Source organism: Pygoscelis adeliae, unplaced genomic scaffold (genome assembly GCF_000699105.1).
Source record: "Pygoscelis adeliae isolate BGI_AS28 unplaced genomic scaffold, ASM69910v1 Scaffold83, whole genome shotgun sequence".
Taxonomy (NCBI): Eukaryota; Metazoa; Chordata; class Aves; order Sphenisciformes; family Spheniscidae; genus Pygoscelis; species Pygoscelis adeliae.
Window position 1 is genome coordinate 2432693 of NW_008824467.1, and position 22480 is coordinate 2455172.

At 39.4% G+C, this 22480-nt stretch overlaps 1 protein-coding gene across 1 annotated transcript in view; it reads left to right on the plus strand.

The window, feature by feature from the left end:
• Positions 1 to 701: 701 nt before the first annotated feature.
• ZNF608 (zinc finger protein 608) overlaps positions 702 to 22480 on the plus strand; it is an 82790-nt gene continuing 61011 nt past the window's right edge. The window contains exon 1 of the mRNA XM_009321100.1: positions 702 to 1592. Coding sequence (XP_009319375.1) covers positions 702 to 1592 — 891 coding nt within the window. The remainder of the gene's footprint in view (positions 1593 to 22480) is intronic.

Genomic DNA, 22480 nt, shown 5'->3' on the forward strand with positions numbered 1-22480 from the left:
GCAAGGAAAATTAGGTTTCCTACTTCCCTTAGCGCTCCCTCTCCCCCCCAAGAGATTAAGTGGAAGGGGGGTAAAAGATAATACAGGAGAGCCACAAAACTTCAAGGGTCTGGTTTAAAGCCACAAAATCCATGGAATGCAGTGAAGAGTTGAATCTGTGTCCTTCCTTTTCTCCCTTTCGTGCCTAGGTGGTGGTCCAAGGGGTTAGATTACAACATGTGCTCCAACAACTAGGCACCACTTCTAAGACTGTATTTCCTGAGCTTTGTGGATTTAAATCATGTAGTTAATTTTTTTCTTTCCTTTTTTTTTTTTTTGTGGACATGACTTTTGAAGAGAGATTGTGGATGTTGGTATACAACTAGATTAAAGATGCTCACTATAAAAGCATCATGGCCATTGCCTCCGGTTTAACAAACTTAAGAAAAAAATGTGGCAAGGGTGAATGATTTCACTCCCCCTCCCTTGCCCCTTTTTATTAGTCTTACTATATTCTGGTAACACCCAGAAAAGAAATATTCAACTTTTCCCTTCCTCACAGGACAAGGTGGACGTGGACTGCAGGTTGTGAACCTAGACACACCTGGGGGAGGAAGACAAGAAGACTTGAACTTAAGAGAGCCCAACGGAGATAAACGAATGTCCCCACATCTCCAGAGGAAAGTTCATCGGATTTTTACTCTAGAGATCTCATCTTCAGGATGTCATTGAACACTTCCACTGCAGGAAAAGGTGTGGATCCAAACACGGTTGACACTTACGACAGTGGCGATGATTGGGAAATCGGTGTTGGGAATTTAATAATCGATTTGGACGCCGATCTGGAGAAGGACAGACAGAAATTTGAGATGAATAATTCTACTAATACCACCAGCAGCAGCAACACCAGCTCCAAGGATTGCGGGGGTCTGGCTTCCAGTGGGGCTAATGCTACCTCAGCCTTAGCTGATGGTCTAAAATTTGCTTCTGTTCAGCCCTCTGCTCCCCAGGGGAATTCCTCTCACAAAGAGACTAGCAAATCAAAAGTGAAAAGGAGTAAAACTTCTAAGGATGCTAATAAATCTCTGCCTTCTGCTGCCTTGTATGGGATTCCTGAGATCAGCAGTGCTGGCAAGAGGCAGGAAGTCCAAGGGCGCCCTGGAGAGGCAACTGGCATGAATTCAGCACTGGGTCAAAGCGTGAGCAGTAACCCAAACGGCAATAATAACAGCACCAGCAACACCACCACCATTGCCTCTTGTGGGAAAAACAAAGAGGAGAAACCAGGTAAAGCCCCAGGCAGCAGAGGCTCCAAGCGGGATAAGGATGCGGGAAAATCCAGGAAGGACAAGCAGCATGACCTGCAGCAGGGCCACCCCAATGGCAGTGGGGGTGGCAGCAGCAGCCAAGCTCCCCCTGGGCATCTCTATGGCTTTGGGGCCAAGGGAGGTGGTGGTGGAAGCAGCAGCCCCTTCCACAGCACCTCCTCTGCTGTGGGGGAGGTGAGCAAAAGTACCCCGGATTCAGGGTTAATGGGGAACTCTATTTTGGTAAAGAAGGAAGAGGAGGAGGAGGAGAACCACAGGCGAATCAAGAAATTGAAAACAGAAAAGGTAGGACAAAGCTCCTTTCCACCTCTTATCTTCTGTGTCTCCCTGTGTCTATAATAAATGTGCCACAACTGTGTGTTTGGCTCCTGTGTCTTTCTCTCTGCTGTGTATTTGTGACACGCATCTGTTCTTCCTCTTTCTCTTTAAAAAAAAAAAGAAACAACCCCGAGACCTCTTCCCTAGAGAGAAGACACCATGTTTTGAGTGTGCTGCTCTTCCTTCTGATTTCCCCTCCCTGTCCTCAGACCTGGAGAATGTTTCTGTTTTGTCTGTTCCTTCTGATGGCACTCACCCAGAAGGAGAAACCCCGAGATGACCCTGACTGAGCTGTCCCCGGTTTTAGCAGAGAGCAGCAGTGTTGGTACCAGTGGGATGGCACGTGTTTGCAGGCTGGAGGTCTGTGTGTTTGCCTAGGGGGGTGCGTAGCTCAGGCTCCAGGAGCAGCAGGTCTTGTGTGTGCTGACACTTTTCCACAACACTGGCGGGCCATTCCTCTCCCAAAGCCTAAAGGGACTCCTCTCCCTTCTCCTCTGACCTGCTGCCTGGAGTTGAGATTGTGCTTGGGGGGGAAAACAGGAAGCATCAGCAGAGACCAGGGCTCCGCCGTTGCGCTTCGTGGAGATGCAGGATGCTCATCGTACTGCGGGCTCCTGTGGTACAGCAGCCCAGAGGCCCCAGAAGCTGGTGTGGAGGACGGGAAGGAGCCAGCAGACAGGCGGTGCCTCTCGTCTTCCTGGAAGGAGGAGGCTGGGAGGAGGGGAATGCACCTTGTGCTGAGATGCGTGTGTGCCAAACAGCTTTCGGAACAGAGGGGAGCAGTTTGTCTCCTGTCTGGGGGAGCTTTCCTATCTGAGCCCCGCTGGCTCTTGGATGCGAACTACTCGTTTGTTGAGTGGTTGAAATGTATGAAAGAAATCAGATGGGGGTGTGTGTTTTTCTTCCTTTCTATTACATTATGAAAGATGCTTTCTGTAAGAATAGATGGCCATGGCTCTATTCTTTGGGTAGGGTGGAGGGAGAGCTTGGCTTTTGTTAACTGCTGGTTAAAGGAGGTTCTGGTGCTGGCGGGAATTGTTCTGTCCATAGGGCAGAAGGTGTCTTCTGGGGGACCTGGGGGTGAGTGTTGGCCTGGGATTACAAATCCGATGAATTCTACAGGTTGTTAAACAAAGATAACCTGGTCTGCCTGAAAAATAAAGCAAACCAACACCCCCCCAAAAGAACAATCTCAGGGTGTTAGATTGTGACTTTATTGTCAGCTGTTGGTCTTAAATTACCTGCTTTTACAACTTCCCTGGGTGAATGTTCAGCAATGGGAAAAACTTTCAGGTCGGTGTTAACTGTATGGTCTGCAAGCGTCTGGGAGGGCTGAAGGTCTCAGGGAAAAGTTATGTCTTTTTACGACCCGCTACCGGCTTTTTTGTATTTCGGTCATGTTGAAGTTTTTTTAATATTTAAGTTGACTGGAGGATTAGATTTGGGTGTTTGTGACATAAGGTATTTGTTAAAACTGGAAGATAATTTCAAGGGCTTCTGTTCAAGGCAAGGAACAAATTAGATTTCATATTGTATGCATATTGTTGCTTTTAAGATAGCATATCTACGGATGAATTTGAATGAGCCTTGTGACCTTTTCTAAATGCAGATGAGAAAACCAGATTGCTGTAATTCATGTGTATATGTTTGCGCTTTGATTTATCAAAGTCCTGTTTGTGGCGGAAAGGTGTCCCAAAATCTCATGGTCTCTTTATTAACTTAGTACAGTAGGCATTTACTTCTGTTGCCAATAGTCTTCAAATTGCAGTTCTCTAATCTGTTTTAACTATCTAGATAAATTGCCCTAATCCGGTCTTCACAATGGCTGTGGTTAAAGAGTCAGAGCCATTTGATTGGATTCAGTGGCTGCCTGGAATGTGGGAGGTACTGCCCTTTTGCAACCCCCTTAGCCTTTTAATCTCTCAGCCAAATGTTCACATTCAACAATTTTGTTTAGCTGGCAATCTGAACATTTCAGTATCTCAAAGGCTGCTGTCATGGCAACAGAGATTGGAGGGTGGTGTGGTTTCTCCCGTTTTTGTGTTCTTTTCACTCGGTAGTCATACAGGAAATTGTATGAAGAATCCATATACATGCGAGTAATCTTATGTGCAATGTAAATTGGATGGCATGCAAATTCAGAGCAAACATGTATGGAGTGGCTTAGAGCCGGTGGTACACTTTGTGTTGCTCCAGGAGGAGGTTTGGAGCTTGCATTTCCAGTAACAGCCACTGCTGTTGGCACACACCGACTTTAATACAGGCTTCGCACATTAGAGTCGTGCAGTGTTGGCCATTGTCTGGCTTAATAGTGCGCTTGCTTGCTGTCTTAAATAACATCCCTTAGTATTTCTCTTCCCAAAGAATGTTCCCTTCTAGACATACAATAATAATAAAGCTCGTTGCTGACAATGGTTGCAACCTTAAGCCCAGCCTGTGGTACTATTAGTGAAACTTAAGTGTTTTATGTTTGTTGTTCTGGCTTTTTTCCCAAATGTTTAATAATCATTAGAAAGATTTTTTTTTTTAAGGGTTTTAGATTCGTTAAGTGTTCTTGCTTTGACTGTTTATACACTAGAACACATATGCTGTACTTGCACAAAGCACTTTGTGTCTGTAGATAAATATGTAATTTTCAAGCCTGCATATTAAAATCAATTTCCAGTTATCTTAATGTTGTGAAAGACGTGTCTCATGAATTTGGATGTGTCCTCTTAGATACAAATGAGTTCATGCCTGCTGATTCAAAATCTACAGGTTTTTGTATGTGGTGTGGAATATAATACTGCATTTTTTTACTATTTGTCAAAAGCTTGGAGCAGATTCCCAGGAGTTGTAGTCACTGTTTAGCTTTCACAGCATGCTTCAATGTCTATTTTTGGTCTATTTATTCTGCTTCCTTGCTGCAGAAAGTCATGTAAAACATGATAAATTGGATCTTATGAAGCCTAATTAAATCAATGACTGTGTTCTGCTGGTTCTTTTATGCAGAAACCGCAAGTATGTTGTAAAAGTCGCCACTCCCCTAATATGTGGATAAAGTCAAAGTATGCTGTAATTCTAAGATGTTTGAGCTATATTCGTGCAGCCCATTTTGTGGTTAAGCCACCAGTGACATGTCTGAATAAGTAGCTTTGACAGGTAGGCTAACCACTCCTAAGATTTTTGGTGTTAAAACCTGTCTCTATTTTCCATTTCTCATCCATACTGTTTTTAGCACAGTTAGTGACTGTTTGTCACTCTTCATCTGTTTTACCTAAGTTTTTTGTATTTTTAACCGCTGTTACATTGAAAAGTGTTCAGAGTATCTAGAAGAATTTGCTTTGTGTGGGTTGCAGGGAGATTCTGGGACTCAAACAGTCACAACTTACTCTGAGATATGGTAAAATTGTATTTGGCATGTGAAAATCAGTATGTTTACATGAAGACAATACAGAAGATACAAAGCTGTAATCAGGTGTCTGGTTGCAGTTTTTAAATGAATCAGTCTAGTGATACTCCAGGATTGAATTTTTCTCTTGTATTAGCTTGTTTCTTCTCATTAAGACTGCATTTCACAGCTGAAAGTTGTCTTCAGCAAATTAGCATGTTGGCTGGTATTGTTTATTTTATCTTCACTTTTTTTTTTTTTAATAGCGGGATTGAGGGTGTTCTACACTTCATCAGGAAACTGTGCATTTTACCTATTGATGTAAATCATTTAAGTACATGCTTTGATTGATGATGTTATGGAGATATGCTTTTCATGTACTTTTCTCACTGGCCTTGGGTGTAGTTTATTCACTGTGAAATAAAAGGGCAGGGAGGTCACTTGCTGTAATTAAAGAACAAAGTCTATTGTTGTTTGACAGCAAACTGTTTTGAAAGCTACATAAGGGATTTAGCTGTTAAAAACATTGATAACTATGGGTGTCTAACAATAAGCACAGCTCAAGGTTCTTAAAGTTCTGTAGTGCTGTCTAGTAGTGTGACGGTGCCTTTTGAGCTGGGTGAAGAGGTGTTGCCCTTTGGCCGAGGAAAGCTTTCCGTGTGAACCTGCTGACCTCTGCCAATATGTATGACCAGATCTGCTATTGAATTCCTGTGCAAAGCAAGAGTTAGCGTAGCACAACGGAGGCTGGTCTAGAACATTTATAAAATAAAGTAGGGAAGCTGATAACCTTATTCGGAACTACTGGAAAAGTATTTCACTTTGGGCATTGGTAATTTTACAATTTTAATAACTTCATAAATACACAGTAAAAAGGAAAGGATTGATTGTCCAGATGTCATGAGGTTAACCACGTTCTCCATGTTAAAGGGCTTTGCTGCAAGACTGTTTTAATTATAGCTATATAAAGACTTGTTTTTCCAAAGTAGCACTTTATAGTCCAATAAATGAAATGTATGTTAAAAGTGCTAAGCAAAATCTCCCGTAACCATAGAGGTGTTCAATAACCAGATTCAAGTAACATGGAAACTACCATCTGTTCCTAGTTTTCAACATAAAAACAGGAATTGAATAGCTGAGATTTGCTTATATTTTTTGACTCTTTCTTTTTTTATTATTATTATCATTATTTAAAATAAGTTCACCTGGCACTTTATAGAAGCTTTCTGAAATGCAATAATACAGGAGAGACTGTGAAAACACATGTTCGTACATATAGTTAACAAGTTCAACTTTCATTTAAAGAGATTTCCAGAAGCTCAGTCATTGAAGAATTTATAATAGTGAATCACCTCCTGCAGGCAAGCACAATAAGGGTCAGTTCTTCAAAGGTCTTACTATTTAGGTAGAACCAGAATTATTCTGTCAATTTTTCCCTAAGAGGTAAAAGGGGGGGGGGGGGCACCTCTCAAAGGACAACTTTAGCAAGCTCTTATCAGTCACCTAATTGGATACGATAAAACCATTGAGTAAAATTTTCCATGCAGAGACTTTTCTGCTCTTCAGAGAAGTGTTCTAGAATTGTTGATGGGGGAAAATTACTCTTTTAAAGATAACTTAAGTTCTGAACTGTTAGGCAATGAGATTCTTGGCTGCAGCCTACGAGCCCTGGATAAAACGCCATCCGGCCTTTGTTTGAGGTCTTTTACTGAAGCTAATGACTGGTCTTGTGCCGCCCTGAGATAAATGACATTATCTCTGAGTGGTCTGACAGGAAACAGACATGTTAATGGTGAAGCTGCGGGGAGGATCTGCTACAGCTCTGACAAAAGAGTAAAGCTTGGACCCCTGGTTGTGATCATTAACACATAATGCATTCCAGCTTCTCCTGCCAGGGCCTTGATAATTGGAAAGCTATTTTATCGATAACAATGTAAATCATAAATCTGAAATGTGCAGTTTTTCTTGCATGCTAAAGCTCGTGCCTTTTTTTTTTTTTGCATAAGAATTGAACGATCTGATTTTTAAAGGGTATCATCCGTAGTCTCTGTAGTACTGACATTTGTGGGAGATTCTGTGGCCTGCTTTCTGTTAATTGGAGACATCCTTTGCATGTTGAATGCAGGTTCCCCTTTTATTTGCTCTGTGTTATCCATGTGATTTGCATTGGTAAAGGTAGGCTAAATGCTGTTACTTCAGTGAGAGCAGGCCTTGTCCTGTGCTTGCTTTGTAAACAGGTGTATTCAGAAAAACACAACAATCCACAACAACAAAAACAATGTTCTCTTAGATAAAAGACTGTTGAGAGTAGGTGGCAGGGTGGAACATCATAGTACCCATTATATATTGAAAATTTGACATTGTAGAGGGCTAACACAAATCTGCTTCTGTTTCTCCCTTGTGCCGCTTTGCTACATATGCCAGAAAATCCACCAGCATGTTATGTACCCGCTGGCCTGATGGATGGCGGTCCTAGTACCTCGTGTGCACTTTCTAAATTTGCTATGGTCTCCATGGTCAGTAACTGGATCTCAGAACACTTGTGTATGTCCTGCTGACTACCCAGGCCATCTCAAGACTGTTCCAGGTGAGAGCGAGACTGCATGCATCCACTTGTTAAAATCCATTGGGCAGATAGGAGAGCAGGTGTCTGAGAGATCCCCAAAAAGGTGTCAGGTGTGAGGTTAATAATGAGCATGAGATTATATCCCGGCATCCTTTCTCCCCTCTGAAGCCACTAAGATTACACGTGTCTAGGAACCACACATGGGATCAAAGGTCAACAAATGTAGTCTGTGAAACAGTAGATGAGAAGACTTGCCTGAAGAGAGGGTATAAAGAAATGGAGTTGGGGGACGTAGGCCAAATATGCTTTGAATTAGAATTTCCTTCAAAATGCCCAGTGTGTCAGCAGTATCTTGACAGCCTATGCATGCTTGTTTACCCCTTAAGCCATGGTCTTGGTTGTAATGCTCTTTTTGAAGCATTGTTTTTACTTATTTAGAGTGAAAGAGTAAAAAAACCCCGTGTTTCTCCACATCTTACATGGTGTTATTGGTACATGTGGTATCTGAGCACATTTTACAAGCATCATCAGGAATATGTCTCAGAAATGCTAACATTTCTGCTATCAGAAACACCACCTTCTGTTTTGGATAAAGACATATGTATTTTGGATTTCCATCAACCCACCCTTGAAAAAAGCTTAGATTACTTCCACAGCTACTTAGGCAGCTTTGTGTCATTGCCACGTTCTGTATTTCTCAGATATAGTACTCACTTTCTGAATGGCAGGTCAGCTACATGTTCCAGATTTGTTCCACAGTATACAATTGGGATTGCTGAACATAACCAAGTTTTAGAATCTGCCTTTCTCTGAGCTAAGTTACTGTGTACAGATGATCCAACAACCAGGTTATTCTTTACATAATACGGTTAGCACTGTACCAGCTTTATATTGTACTTATATAATGTTCTAACGTACATGGTGATATGTCACTGGGTTTCCTGAAAGGCCGGAGAGATTATCTGACTTCTTAATTGTGCTTTATTTCTTACAACAGAAATAAATACATCCTCTCATGAGTCCTCAGATAGGATCACACCTGTTGAAGGGCTGGCCATAGTTTTGCTAAAAACTCTTGTTTGTTTTAGTGTGTTTACATGTCAAGGAATTATTTTTATTTCTTAATAATAATCACAGAAAATAGCTTGATCTTTTTAAAAAATTTGGTCTGTACATAACGTTCCCTGTTGGGTGAAAGACAGCAAAATGGTGTTCCATGAAAATTTCTGATGATGATATAATTACAAAAAGTAAACACTTTTGAAAATTTAGAAAAGTTCGTTTGTATTTCTTTTTTTTCCTTTTCAATTTTATGACCTTTTTTCTTTTACCCTTTTTGCACCAGAGTGTTTCTGCCCAGTGGAGCTCTTTTGTGGTGCAGTGTTTCGCCAAAGCGAATAATAATACAAGCTATCATTTTTTTAATTTGCTTAAAAATGTGTTTGAAATGAGATAATTTGAATAAAGATAATTACCAGTTTTCATAGCAGGACTTGAGGGGTTTTCTGAAAATGAGATTTTAAATCACAAGATTTTTATTTTTATTTTAATTATTATTACATTCTTGAATTAAAACTACAATTTACTGCAGGCTATGAGTAGCCATTTTGGCAAATATTAAGATCAGACTATGACTTTTGGTTGTGCTGTAGCCAGGGTTTCAGTAAGCATCTCTATTGCATTTTCTCTTTTAATTCTGACTAAATGGTCTTGGCAATTGGAACAAAGCCTTTACATTTGAATGAAAGGTTGTAAACCTATTCAGAGTGACTTGACTGACAAGCAAGTTCTTTGTAATTTTTTCTTTCCCTTTTTGGAAAAAGCTGAGAGAAAATTCAAGGGGGTGGGAATAGGTAGTTTCCTCTGATTTGCATGTTTCCCCTGTTTGCATGGACATGTACACGTACGTAATACATATGCTTATATATGAGACTACTTGATTAAACAACTTCAGTGAGTGCATAGGGTAAGTTGCATGCAGTGAAATAGGACTGATGACTGTATATGTAGGTTTTCCAGTTCTAGGGTAGCTATGGTGTTGATTAAATTTTCTGAAATCTTAAGCCAACACTGCAAGTAAAGAAGTTGCATTTTAGTGACAGAAGTTTATAATATGTCTGCTTTTCCTGTAAATTGGCAAATACTGCTAAATCTGAAAATGAAGGGATCAACTTTTCTAGCACCTACCTGTCGCGTCCACTGAGGCTATTCAGATCAAAGCCATTGGGAATCAAATGTGAAGCTCTTTGTTTCAGTAATTTTGAAGTGAAGACGTGCTATGTTGAATTGTATGTCCTTTATGATAAATCCTCCTCAACCATTTTGACTTACTGATCAAATACCGAACATTTGGTTCCCTTATCTTCTCCCATCTTCCTCTCCCAGTTTTTGAGTCTTCCTAGCCTAGATCTTATTCCTGGGCACAAACCCAGCTTGGTTGAGGTGTTTCTGTCTCCTGAGAATCTCCACCAAATAGTGACGTAAGAAAAATGTCCTCATGGGAATGTTTGAAGCATTTGCCAATAGTGGCATGTGAATGCACTTTTTTCAGTCAAAAGAGCAAACTAAAATCTATTGATTGTGGTTACTTGGTGTTTTCAAAACACTGGTATTCTAGCTCTTGAATTGTCTTGTCATGTTAACCAGGAAGCAGATGGCATTGTGCCACAGAAGTGTATTTTTACTTAAAGGAACTTTAGAGGTTTTGATGTGTTTTCTTTTCCTCTTATTTCCCTGATGGCTTCTTTTTATTGAAGAGTAACATGAGGAGACCTGGTAGCAATTTTAGTGCTTTCCCATAACAGTTTGGAATAATAGCTTGCTTGGTCTTTGGTTGCCAGTCAAGTTTCTACGAGTCAGCTTCATTCTGTTTTTTATCATGTGGCAGTGGAATATAAAAAGTATATGTTTGTAGTTTGCCCTCAGAAACTGGCTCATTTTTTCATGCTTCAATTAGCAACAGAAGACTAAGCTCCAATTGGTCACACTTCTGTAAACTCCTAGAGCTCGCTTTCTTCATTCTGATAAAAGAAAGCAAGAAGTTTAGTCTCAGTTTCCCAGGAAAATTTGAGGCATATCTGGCGTCTTTAGCAGTGTGCACTAAACAGTTTGATTTTGCACACATTTAGTCATTTGCATTAGCAACTGAATTAAGTCAGGGGTTTTGTTGAGTCCATCCCCCAACCCCCAACATAAATTCACAGTACTCAAATGCCAGCTTTATTGATGAATTTCAGTGATGCTGTACTGAACTACAGTAGAGATGTCTGTTACGTAAGCATAGATTTTTATAGTTTTCACTGCTTCCCTCAACTAGTAAGAAGAGTGAAAAGCAACTTGTAATCTCCTTTCTCATAGTGTGTAGGGCCAGACCAAATTATTTTTGGATTTCCTGTCACCTCCTTGGCTGATTTCTGTCGATGGCTTATGTTAAAAGCAACAATAATGTTTGAATTGGAAGGGTTTGGTCTTTGGGTTTTCATTCTTTGTGGAGAACTGTTTATTTGTGTGTGGTTCACCACACTACATGGATAGTACTATCAAGTCTGTGCTTTATTATAGGCTTATTGCAGTGGAGTTAATGGCAGTAGTTGAATTCATGTTCTTGCCAAGTCTTCCTTTTTGAAGGAGGGAAATGAAACTAGATCTGTATCTCTGCAACAAAAGGTAACAGTTAGAAGCAAATACAATTAGAAATGGACCTTGTTACTCAGTTGAACTTTGTTTTGCTGCTATGAGTTTTAAATCTGATTTAGTAAACGTCCAGGGAGTTGTTTAGTCAGGTTGCACTGACGATAAGGATCTAATATTCCAGGAGTATTCTGGATATGTTGAACACATTTGACATAAAGTTTTACTGGTTAGTTTTTGCCCTGGGTTTAACGTTAGGCAGTGTGTGTTGAATTGCACTGGAGTTCTGGAATTTGAAGGAAAAATACTGCTGCAGTTTGAGAAAAATGAAGGTGTTTTTTCCACACCCAGTGTTACTAAAAAAACTAAATTCATCTTCTTATCCACTTCAGCCAGTAGTAAGGTGCAGTGTCATGTAATGGTGTTACTAGTTGCTGTTTAAGGACAGGATTGTATATGTGTATGTGTGTATGTATATCAATACATATACATATGGGGGAGGTGTGTATGTATATATGTGTGTATGTATATATACACACGCACATACACACAGAAAAAAGAGCTGCTACTGTTTTATAAATACAGCAACTGAGTTTTGGCTAATAGTCTGTATTTACATTTCATGTCCAGATCCTTTAACAATCTTTCCTGTGATGCGGCACCAGATGCCAAACAGTGAAGGAGAAAGGTAGCAGCTGTTTCCATTACAGCATTGGTACATTAGCCTCTACACTTTATTTTCATTTTTATATTCCCCTCCAACCTTTCCTAATCACCCTCTAAAAAGGATTTTTTCCTCCTGCCTCCGATTTATCTGTCTGCAGGGTTCTGTGTTATTCTTAGCTTTAAAATTATAAAATCTGTGTGATTTTTTTTGTTTGTTTGTTTCTCTTACGTGCTTAATGCTTTGACTCTTGCTCACAGTGAGCAAAGGCTTACAGCCCTTTGTTAAGTAAGTAGTTCATTGCATTATGTCTGTGTAAGCCCTGCTTGATGTGAGTCCAGGTTACAAAACAGGGCCCAGTATGACCAATTTGATTATTCTTGTAACAACTTGAGCCACTGTATGATTTATATTTTTTTGCACACTGCCTGAATAGTGGTTTTTTCGTTCTTACTCTTTCCTTCACCATCTCTCTGAAAATGATAGTTTCATGGCTGTATGCTGTTATTGCTGAGATATGACTGAAAACTGCATGCAGTACAGTGAAGCACATTCATTTTCATCTAGTACCCGTTTATTGCCTTGAGCACTGTAAATCTGTCAGCTCTTCACGATGCTTTCACCTCTTTCTTCATTTGCTCCAGCTTCTAGTTTGACAATGTTCCCCTGAGGCAGAATTCTAATCTGCTTCCAATTAGTTGCAAAATGTGACTCAAATTTCCACATTATGGCTGCTGTTTTACTTGCACACACAAATCTAGAAACAAATTAATGCTCTTGAATATTTATTTTTGAGCCTTCAGATTTACTCTGGGTGGAAAAGTTGCCAACTATTTTCAAACTACTTCCAAGATTTAAATTTTTCCTCAAACTGTAATACTTACTATAGGTTTAAAATGCCTCTTACTGCTTAATTTTTACAAAACCTTTTCAGCTGGTTGGTTATTATTGAAGATACGTAGCATATGGATAAATTCGAAAAATGAACAATACTTACAATTAAGGTTGAAATTTGGTTGTGATTGCGAGATCAGGATATGAGGAATTTCTTTTCTGCAGGCCTAGCACAACTTTTTTTTTTTTTAACCTTTAAGTAGTTTTTCAGGATGAACATACTTATCTGTCACCTGCCTGCCTGCCACCTATTATCTGCAACTCCAGAAGTTGTCATTTGGCTGGGGGGAGGGAGGGAGAGTCTTATTTATAAGGTCTTTGGTGAGTCTTAATAGGTACACCTAATTAAAATCTGTTTGTGTGTGTCCCTTTGTATGTGCCTGTACTTGTGTGTGCATGCATATACAGGAGTACATGGTATGTGTACTCTTAAAATATTTTGTATACATCGAGTTTTCAGGATTCTCCTGTAGTGTTCATATTCCTATGAGCAGTTGCAGTAGGACTATGGCCTTTACTGTTGTATTCATTGGGGAAGAAGTGAAATTTTGAGTGGTAAGTGTGGAAATCTAGACTAAAACACTGTGGAAAGGACTGGAACCTAAACTCAAGTAGGACTCTGAACTTCAGTCCTTGTTCAGGCAAAACTGGCATCAGAGGCTCCGTGACAATTCTGCTTTATTGCCCATCCACCTCAATGCCTTATGTCAGTAGTTGCCTATATGGAGAAACACAGTGTATTTAATTCAAATATACCAGTAGCTAAATTTATAGGTGCAAATCTTTAGTGGAGCTTAGCACTCTGCAGCTTGGCAGATTGATGTCAGCAGCCGTAATAGACTTTAAATAGGCTTGCAGAATTTCATTGAAAGTATATTGCTGAAGTTGATATTGCTAAGTACCTGTCATTTCTAAATGAGATTTACACCTGTAAATTTAGCTTTTCATTTACAATAATTCACTTATTTATAGACACATTTAAAAAATATTTCCTTGTCTTTACCGTCCCACATTGAGGTGGTAGCCTGCTAGCCCTATATTGTATGTATAAACAGCTGAATGAAGGCAAACACACACACACACGCTGTGTTTCGGTTCATAGTCCCTGAGAACTTATTTTCCAGCAAGAACAAAAATGTAAAAATAGAGATAAAGGAAAATGACCTTGATGTGGTTTTGTTTTCTCTTGGGTCATGTGTGACTCTCTAACTGCAGACATGAGAAACTTAACATGTTATTTATTTCTCTAAAGGTTTCACTTACTCTAGTAGACTCCTGTGATTCACAACATCATTTTATAAGGAAACAATATTTGCAAACATTTTGAAATGCTGCAGCAGCATGGCATTTTTTTTTTCTCGTACAACATCAAAGTCTTTGAGGTTCAGCTCTGTAGCCACAGTGGATTGCAGTTCCTGGGATTGTCAGTTGTTGAGAAAAAACTACACAGACAATTAAAATTGGAGTGAAATGCATGTGTTTGTAGCTTACAATAACTGACTAAAAGACATCTGGAGTGTTTAACCAGGCGAGCACGTAACAAAATACCCCCACACATCCACATGTATGTGTACACACACACACACATGCAACCATACATTATTAATTTTTCAGGCAAAAGCCACAGTGCTTCAGAGAAGAATTAAATGCTTTTGTTGATAGCTTATAGTTTTATAAACTTTAAATGAGCTTATTGCCTTTTAACCAGCACTAAATAATAGAAGAACCTATGAGCCTCCACACTGGACAGCAGCCAAGCAGCCAAAGAAAGAAAGAAAAAAAAAAAACCCAAAACAAAAACCCAAAAACCTGAATGGTTTAATTGTAGAGCAAATCATTTGTTTACAGATTAAGACCTATTTGGTAGCCAAATCCTATGGACAAGGAGGTGAAAGAATGAGGCACTAAGTTACAGGAAATGAGCTTTATATTTTGTGACTAAGTCCTGCTATTTTTGTCTCCTCCTAAAGCAGAGGAGGCAAGGAAAAAATGAACTGTTTAACAGCAAAGACTGCTGAGCAAAGTGCACATATTAAGTAGGAACAAAAGGGTGGGAGAAGGGAAGTGTTGGTGTGCTCTGCACTGACAGGAACCTGACGACTGGAGCTGCTTCCAGCTAAGGGGCACCAGTCGGTGGCAAGAAGAGCTGCCCTATTTTGTTTTCCGTCTGAATGGGGTGGGGGAGAAATGCCTCTGTTAATGTGAGCAAACATAATACATTTTCTTGAACGTCTCTCCCTGAAGTGCAGTTTGGCTTGCTCACAAGACCTTTTCCCCCCTCTTTTTTTCCTCTGTCTTTTTCTCCTCTCTCCTTTTTAAGAGCAAGTTTTTTAAATGGGCCTTTGTTTCAGTATCATAATTAATTAGTTGACAGTTCAAATGGTTAAGAAGTGCTTGTGGTTCCTGCTTTATTGTTGTACAACATTTTTTTTAAAGACCCACTTACTGGTGGCCTGTAAATTTGAAGATATCATTTTCATGAGTCATTGATTTAAAGATCAAAGTCAAGAAAGCATTATAGCAGAAGTGGAGTAACCTCTACAGTAAAGGTTGTTTAAGCTTCTTCGTTTGAACCTCTTCTTTTTCAGATTTATAGCCTTTCAAAACTTTTACCTTTTGAGTTGAATTTTCTGTGACTTCTTTACTGTAATTTCCCCACTGTCACCACCGTGAAAATGAATTTACAAAGTCTGAATAAGGAAAATGTACATTAGGGGAAAAAAAAGTCTTGGAAAAGAAAGCATTTTATTTATACAGAACATTGCTGCTGCCAGTAGCTTGGTAGGCAAAGCCTTCTTGGAAAATGTGTCATGATTGTTTGTGTGAAAATTGGCTTTGATTTGATCAGATTATGAATCTTCTGAAGAATATGTTTGGCTTACGTAAAACTGGCTATAAATATTCCATTTTCCATCTTCAGTGGCCATAGTAACTTTGCATAAGAGAGGGAGTAGGCATAGCTGAGTTTGGCAAGTTGTGTCTGGTCATCTGAAGTCATTATAAGATATGCTTTTAGTTTGATCCCCTTTAACTTATAATAAAATGGACATTGAGTTTCTTATCCCTTTGACTAGGGGCAAGTTTATGTAAAGAAAAATCAAAAGCTGCAGAAGAAAAAGAACTTGTCAGTTGTTCATATTTTAAATCCAGTACAGGAATAGGGAAGTTTTTAGTGTACGTTATATTGTATAGTTTCCGTAAGGGGACAGGAAAAAAGTTCATGAGCTTCAGGTGTGGCTTTTTAAGAGCTTAGCAATGGTATGGGTTGTTTCTTTTCATGCTGCTTGATTGAAATTTACTGACAGTATATAAAATGTTACTCTCTGCTTATGTATAAAGAAACATAGAGCATTGCCAGTAGCTTGTGCTATTAAAAATACTACTCTCAAACTCTAGTCCTCTACGCAAGTAACCCTAACAACAGTATTCTTCTTAATAGAGTGTATTTTTCTTTATATTTAGTTTCCGCTGTTATTTCCTTACGCAGAGAAATGATAGTACATGGTGCAGTGCATGTAGCTATGTTCCCAAGTAATAGGCCACTTCACCCATTGCATTTAGAGGCAGAATCTGGTTGCTTTGGAATGAGTAGCAGCATCAGCAGTAACATCTCTGCAAGGAGGATGCTACCTTGAAAGTTATGCAAGAATCGGGTCTCTTATATGCAGTCTAGTTATATGCATATTTGTGTACATTTATGTCACTTCGTTTTCTCCCTAGGCAGTGAAATGATTATTTCCATTGGAACATTAAACCAGTCTGTTATCTGATATCTATTTGGTAAAATGAGCATTGACATCATATTTTAAATGATTGAAAGCAGTGTTCTAAGTGACCCTTAAAGAACTTTACTTTACATTACGTTCTGGTATTGTGATTTTGTTCACATTGTACTTTAGAACTTGTATAATGTGACTGGCAGAGATACTAAACCAGTCTGTAATAGGAAATTTGCAATAGGAAATTTTAAGGCACAGCCTCTGTGTGGTAATATTTTTTTTTTTGCATCTACTTACAAGTATATAATTTTATTGTTGTTATTGCTTCTAACAGATACATGGATGGTCTTCACACCGCAGGTTAAAAATTATAGCATTGAAATAATGGGTGAAGTTTCATAAATTCTCAAGACAAAATTATTCTTTTTTTGTGGGTATGTGAGGCTTAACTTTCAGTAGACAAATTCCTCCAGGCTGTCTTCCATTTTTGATCAATGTAGTGAGGTAAATAATAGAAAGTTAAGGGGTTTCTTTATCAGTACTACCGTATCTGAATGCTAGATAAACTTAATGAACTTCTCTGTCTGCTTGGTAGAGTAAAAAACAATAATTAAGCAATATTGCCCTGAATGTGGGCCTCAGTAAATTAAAAAGGAAATCTGCATTCTAAATCAACAATTTAAGACCAAGAAATTATTTAATCTCAGGATTTCAGGAAATTTGATACAGGCTTAGTTTGATTTTTTTCATTGCTGTTGTTGTGCTGGAAGCCAAGGGGCTGGTAGAATTCTGAGAAAAAGGAAGTTGCTGACATGATTTTAACTCACTAAGATAAAAATAGCTCTGGATAATATTTACGGTGGCATAAGAGCTCCTTTTTCTTATAATTATGTTTATCAACTTTTAATTCTTTCAAGAAAAGCCATGCAAATATAATATTACTTTCAGAATTGAGTGGGGGGTGAGTGGTTTAACCTGCACTAACAAATTTTCAGTATCTTGCAGGAGATAAACCTTTGATAAGTTTAAATACAGAGGTCAGAGTACATTTTTCTCTGTCCTATTTGGCCTGCATTTGTATGGCCCATGGGTGTTTTTGATCTGATCTTGCCTCTTGCACAAAGGAATCACTGTGTTTACTTTTGTGAATAAAAAAACAGCTCCACGGATGAGAAGTGTGACACCTTTGTTGTTCATGCTCATACTTTCACTATTTTCAGTGTTTTGACTTAGAGAAGGTCATCTGATCTGGAAACTGAAAGTTAGTGTACCACGTTTTCCAGGTAATTAGGCTAATTTGTTTTAGTCATTACTGAATTTGTAAAGCATTCACTGAGAGACCAGGCTATGAGCAGGGAGGAAATATTAGTTACTTTGAGATTAATTGACTCTTCTTTTAAATTACAGCTTCATTTAAAAATAAACTCGTAGCCCACTTTAGAGTTGGATTACTGCATTCATTGGTTTGGGGTATGAGAGCAAAGCATCATTACAAGTCTTTTGAGTAGGGAAACATAATTTCTTTGGTTTGGTTTAAGTCAGGCTGCGCTTAGAGGAACCAGAACCTCCAAGACTATCTCTAGTTAGAGCACTGCAGAAATTGTTTGGTGTCTTTGTGGTATTGCCAGTCTGGAAGTGGGCTATGGTAAATCTTGTTTTCTTGATTTCCAGACACAAAAGGTCACATTTTTGCTCAGTTCTCTCACAAAAGGTTTTGCACAGCTCTCTTACAAGAGAGTGTCTGGAAGTGTCTTGGCTGTACTGTATGTAGTCTTTGCATCTGGATGTGTAGCGAAGCTATATCTGTGAAACGCGTGTGAATGGAGCAGTGCCAGGACGAAATTGGTAGCTGGCTGCCAGAGCATGCCTCAGCCTGCAGGTATCGGTGGAACAGTTTTGTTAGGTTTCTGAAAATGAAACTCGAGCTGTAATCCCACGTGAGGTTCTAGCGGCACCTACCCAGAATGCTATCAATACTCATCTCTGATGAGTACTTTCTTATTTTCCCTCCTTATTTTATACAAGGTGGGCCATTCCATAGCCTGCTTCTGTCAAAAAAAAAAAACCAAACAAAACCAAACCCCAAAACTCCAGGTGATCACAGTAGTGTGCTTTTTCTAACCTGGTGTCCAACTTGGCTGGGATGAAAGGTGGGGTTACGTGGGCAATGTGGAGGGAAAGGCAGTGATCTCCAGAATAGGCGAGGTGGGGCTGGTGATGAGTAGCTGGGTTTCATACCCTCGTTTCAATTAGCTCAGTTGCAGCTGTAACAAGACGTGTGACTCCAGCCTAAATGTATTGAGTTTATTTAGGCATTTAGACTGACATATGCAATCTCCTACTTAACCAGAGCAATTTATTAAAAAAAAAGTAAAAAATTAAGAGAAATGAGCACTAGAAGTCTTTTTACTTTATTATATCACATTGCCTGCTTTCTTCATGAAGGCCATCACTACTTTATGCATAATTCTTTCTCCTCATTTACACAAGATGAGTGATTGTTCTTAATTTCGCTTGTATTTGTGTGATACAAATTCCTTGCATTTTAATCTCACATTGTAATGCCTTTTTCGTTTTTTCCCCTCTTGTGCCATATTCAATGTTAGTCGAAGAGGTGGAGTATAGGGAGAAAATTTTCCTCAAGACCCTCCTGTTCATTTGAAAGATCGTATACGTAGTCAAATCTTTGGCTTCCTGGTGTACTCTGTCAGTTTCCCCTGTTGTTTCTGTGGACTTATCAACCGGTTACCGAGGAGATAAAGTTATTTCCAAATTAATAGGAAAATATGTGGTGAAACCACAAAAATGTATATAAGTCTCCGGGGTAAGCTGTGTATCTGGAACAATTCTGTCCAGGCTTTCCTTTTTAAAAAGCTTTCATTACCTGAAGGGATGGTGCCTGTAGAAATCTGATTGCTGAAATCCTTGTCTCCTTTGCTGTCCTGTCTTTTCAGAAGTCTCCATCTAGACCTCCTCTTTAGCAACATTTGAAACTTCTCATCTGGCTGTCTGGTAGCCAGGTGCTCTGGACGTAGCTAGGCAGAATATCACAGATAGCAAGAAGGACAGGGTTTTCAGGCATAATGGTAGGACCCAGAACTGAGTCACTTCATACGAATGAAGCTCACTTAGACAAGATGAAAATTCACCCTTCAGTTCTTCAGGGGAAGCTGTTTTTTTGGGGGGGAGGTTGAGCAACATCTGTCTTCTGATCATGAGGAGGGATTTTTTTTTAATTTCTTTTTTTCCCCTCTGTTTCCACACTTGCCACCAGACTCTGGAAAACACATTTTTTGGAGCTGGCGCAAGACAGGAACAGCCTTGTCTTTATGGCACTCCTGAGTGCTAAACATTCTTTTTGGGATCTTTCATTGGTCCATTGATTGCTCTGTGTACCTGGTGAAGTAATTAGTGGTAACCTCTGGAAATAGGTAACCATACAATTCCTTGTGCAAGTGATATAATTTGATAGATTCTGTGCTTATGTGCAAATCCATGCTGCTAAGGGAGCCAGGTAGTGATGTGACTGTAGAAATGGCATGCTGTTGTTCTGCATTTAATGCACATCAGCTAGCTTTCTATAAGCTGTCCCATGATGAGGAAATAAAAAGCACCTCTTTGGAAAGCAAGAGGAAGCAAGAGAGTGTAAGCCCTCGGTGAGGGAAGGACAGTCTCTTCCCTGAGTGAGTCTCTGTTGCTCACTTGAGGTTGTGACACAGAGTGACTCATGAATGTTGGCTTTGTCATTCTTCTGTGGGCCTAGCCAGATACTGCAAGTGCTATGTTTAATGCTGAAATGTAGCTTCTCAGTAACCAATATAAATCAACAAACATTTTGTATGAACTCGTTCATCTTAGATGAGTTTTCACAGTGCAGAGGAGCCTGTGGCAGTAACTAATTACCAAAGGGTTAGTTTTTCCTCAGTATGCCAGCATTTTCATATAGATGCTTATGCTTGTAGTAACTTGGATTTCAAGCTACTTTCATCTCAACAAGAGAAGCCTAAGAAGCACAAGAGATGTATATTGGCTGTTACAGTACTGGGGGCTGAAAGCAAAGCACCATCTTTCCTGGTTACAGTTAACCTCTGGTTGAACTCTTGACAGCTTAAACTAGCACTGGCCCCACTTTGCTCTTCTGGAGCTGCTTCTTCTGAATTTGTACATTCAGATACCATGGGAGTTATCGTGATGCTGACTGATGCCATTTACAGGGCAGTGGAGGGCTAACTTGCATGACCTGGCCTGAGAGATGTGCTGCAGGTAGTTGTTGCAAGAGACAAAGATATTTAATGTACGAGGCAAACAAGCACGGTAATACAAAGAGAGTTTCCGGACTGTTTTACTTTGTCTAACCTAATTACAGATCCAAAGAGTTGTATTAATAAGCCACAGATATGTGCTGTGCAGTTGCTTAGTGCAGAGATCTACAGTTGCTTCCATACAACTGAGCTTGAAGAAGTGTGCAAAATTGGAGAAAGTATTTTGGTGTGATGGGTGTGGCTGTAAATCTTGTGCATCTAGGAAGTGGAGGCTATCTGTTGGTTTGCCCACAAAATCTGTGACTAATTTAGTGGATATTAACGTTGCCTTTGATTATCAAACAGTTTCAAAGTACGGTGAAATAATGTTTGTTCCCAAGCTGTTAACCTTCTGAAAAGTCACTGTGTATCAGTTAATTAGTGATGTTTATAGGATTAGCATGTTGTTCAATAAGCAAATTCCCCACGTTAATTAAAACGTGAGTCTTATAATCTTAAAATACAGTTATCTGACCTTTTAAAATAATGGCTTGTGTGCTACTCCTTGCCACTGTTATAATGAATTAGAAATCAAAATCTAACGAGTATGTTTTCTCTGTAATGAAACTAAATGTGGAGATCTCTTCTCCCTGTGTCGCTGCTGTTACAATCAAGGTGTTGTCAGTATTAAAATTTGAATACCTCCTCCTCCTCAGTCATCACCGCTGAATAAACTTGTTTTTGATTGTAACTTTACAGATTAGCAGTTCCTTACTGCCCATATTGCTCTCCAAAGCACAAGGGTAGCCTAAAATGGCTGCAGATTATGATGTATGGCTGCTCTTGTGAAGCTGCAGCTGTGAATCTCAAAGAGGATGTAACCATGCAGAATCGCTCTTTTAGATGGTCATTAGCGCTGCATAAGTACAAGCCTCTTTTTCAGATAGCATTTATTCTTCACGGTTCTTCTACTAGTATGTGATGGCAATGTCATTTGCCAAGCATTGAATAACAATGAATGTTTTATTGAAGTACAGTATTCTGAACCAGTGCTTTTTTAAGCTGTTTAAGTGCTTAATTTTCGTTTGACTGCTCCTTTTCATGCAAATGTGAGTGTAGCAGAAAAAGCCAATACATCCTCCTCCCTTGTGCTCGTGTGATGTATTGGACTAAGCTGAAGGCTTGTGTGTGGGAGAAGGAAACATAGCTTAATTTGTCAGTTATCCACTGGCATCCAATCCTACTCCAGTTTTAGTCGTCTTTCTTCATTTTGCTTAGAACAAACACGTGCAAAAAAAGCAGAAAGCTTTCTGTGTGATACTAAGGAGAAAGTGAGCCAAGGAACAGTCTCTTCCTTGCCCCCGAACAGATGGAAGACCAAATTCCAGATTCCTTTTACATGAATGAAAAGAGGAATTAGGTCTAAATATTTCAATGCATGGTTATTTCATTCTTCTTCCAAAGATCTCAAAGCACTTGGAGGCATTACGAGTTCATTTCTGAAGGGCAGATTTTTTAATGTGGTTAACACCTACAACTATCGTAAGATTTTTGAACAGTCTAGCACTTACTTCTGCCATTATGAGAATCTGAGGGAAACCCATGCACCCAGTGTGCTTTGTTCTTTGAACATCTGGCCTCTTGCTTTGATTTGGGAGCTATTTTAAAAATCTGGCATCAGTTCTGGGGTTTAAGTTCTAATTAAATATAGTACACAGTCTGGCCATAAGCTTCACAATACCCAGAGGGAAGGAGGGGGGGGGGGGGGGGG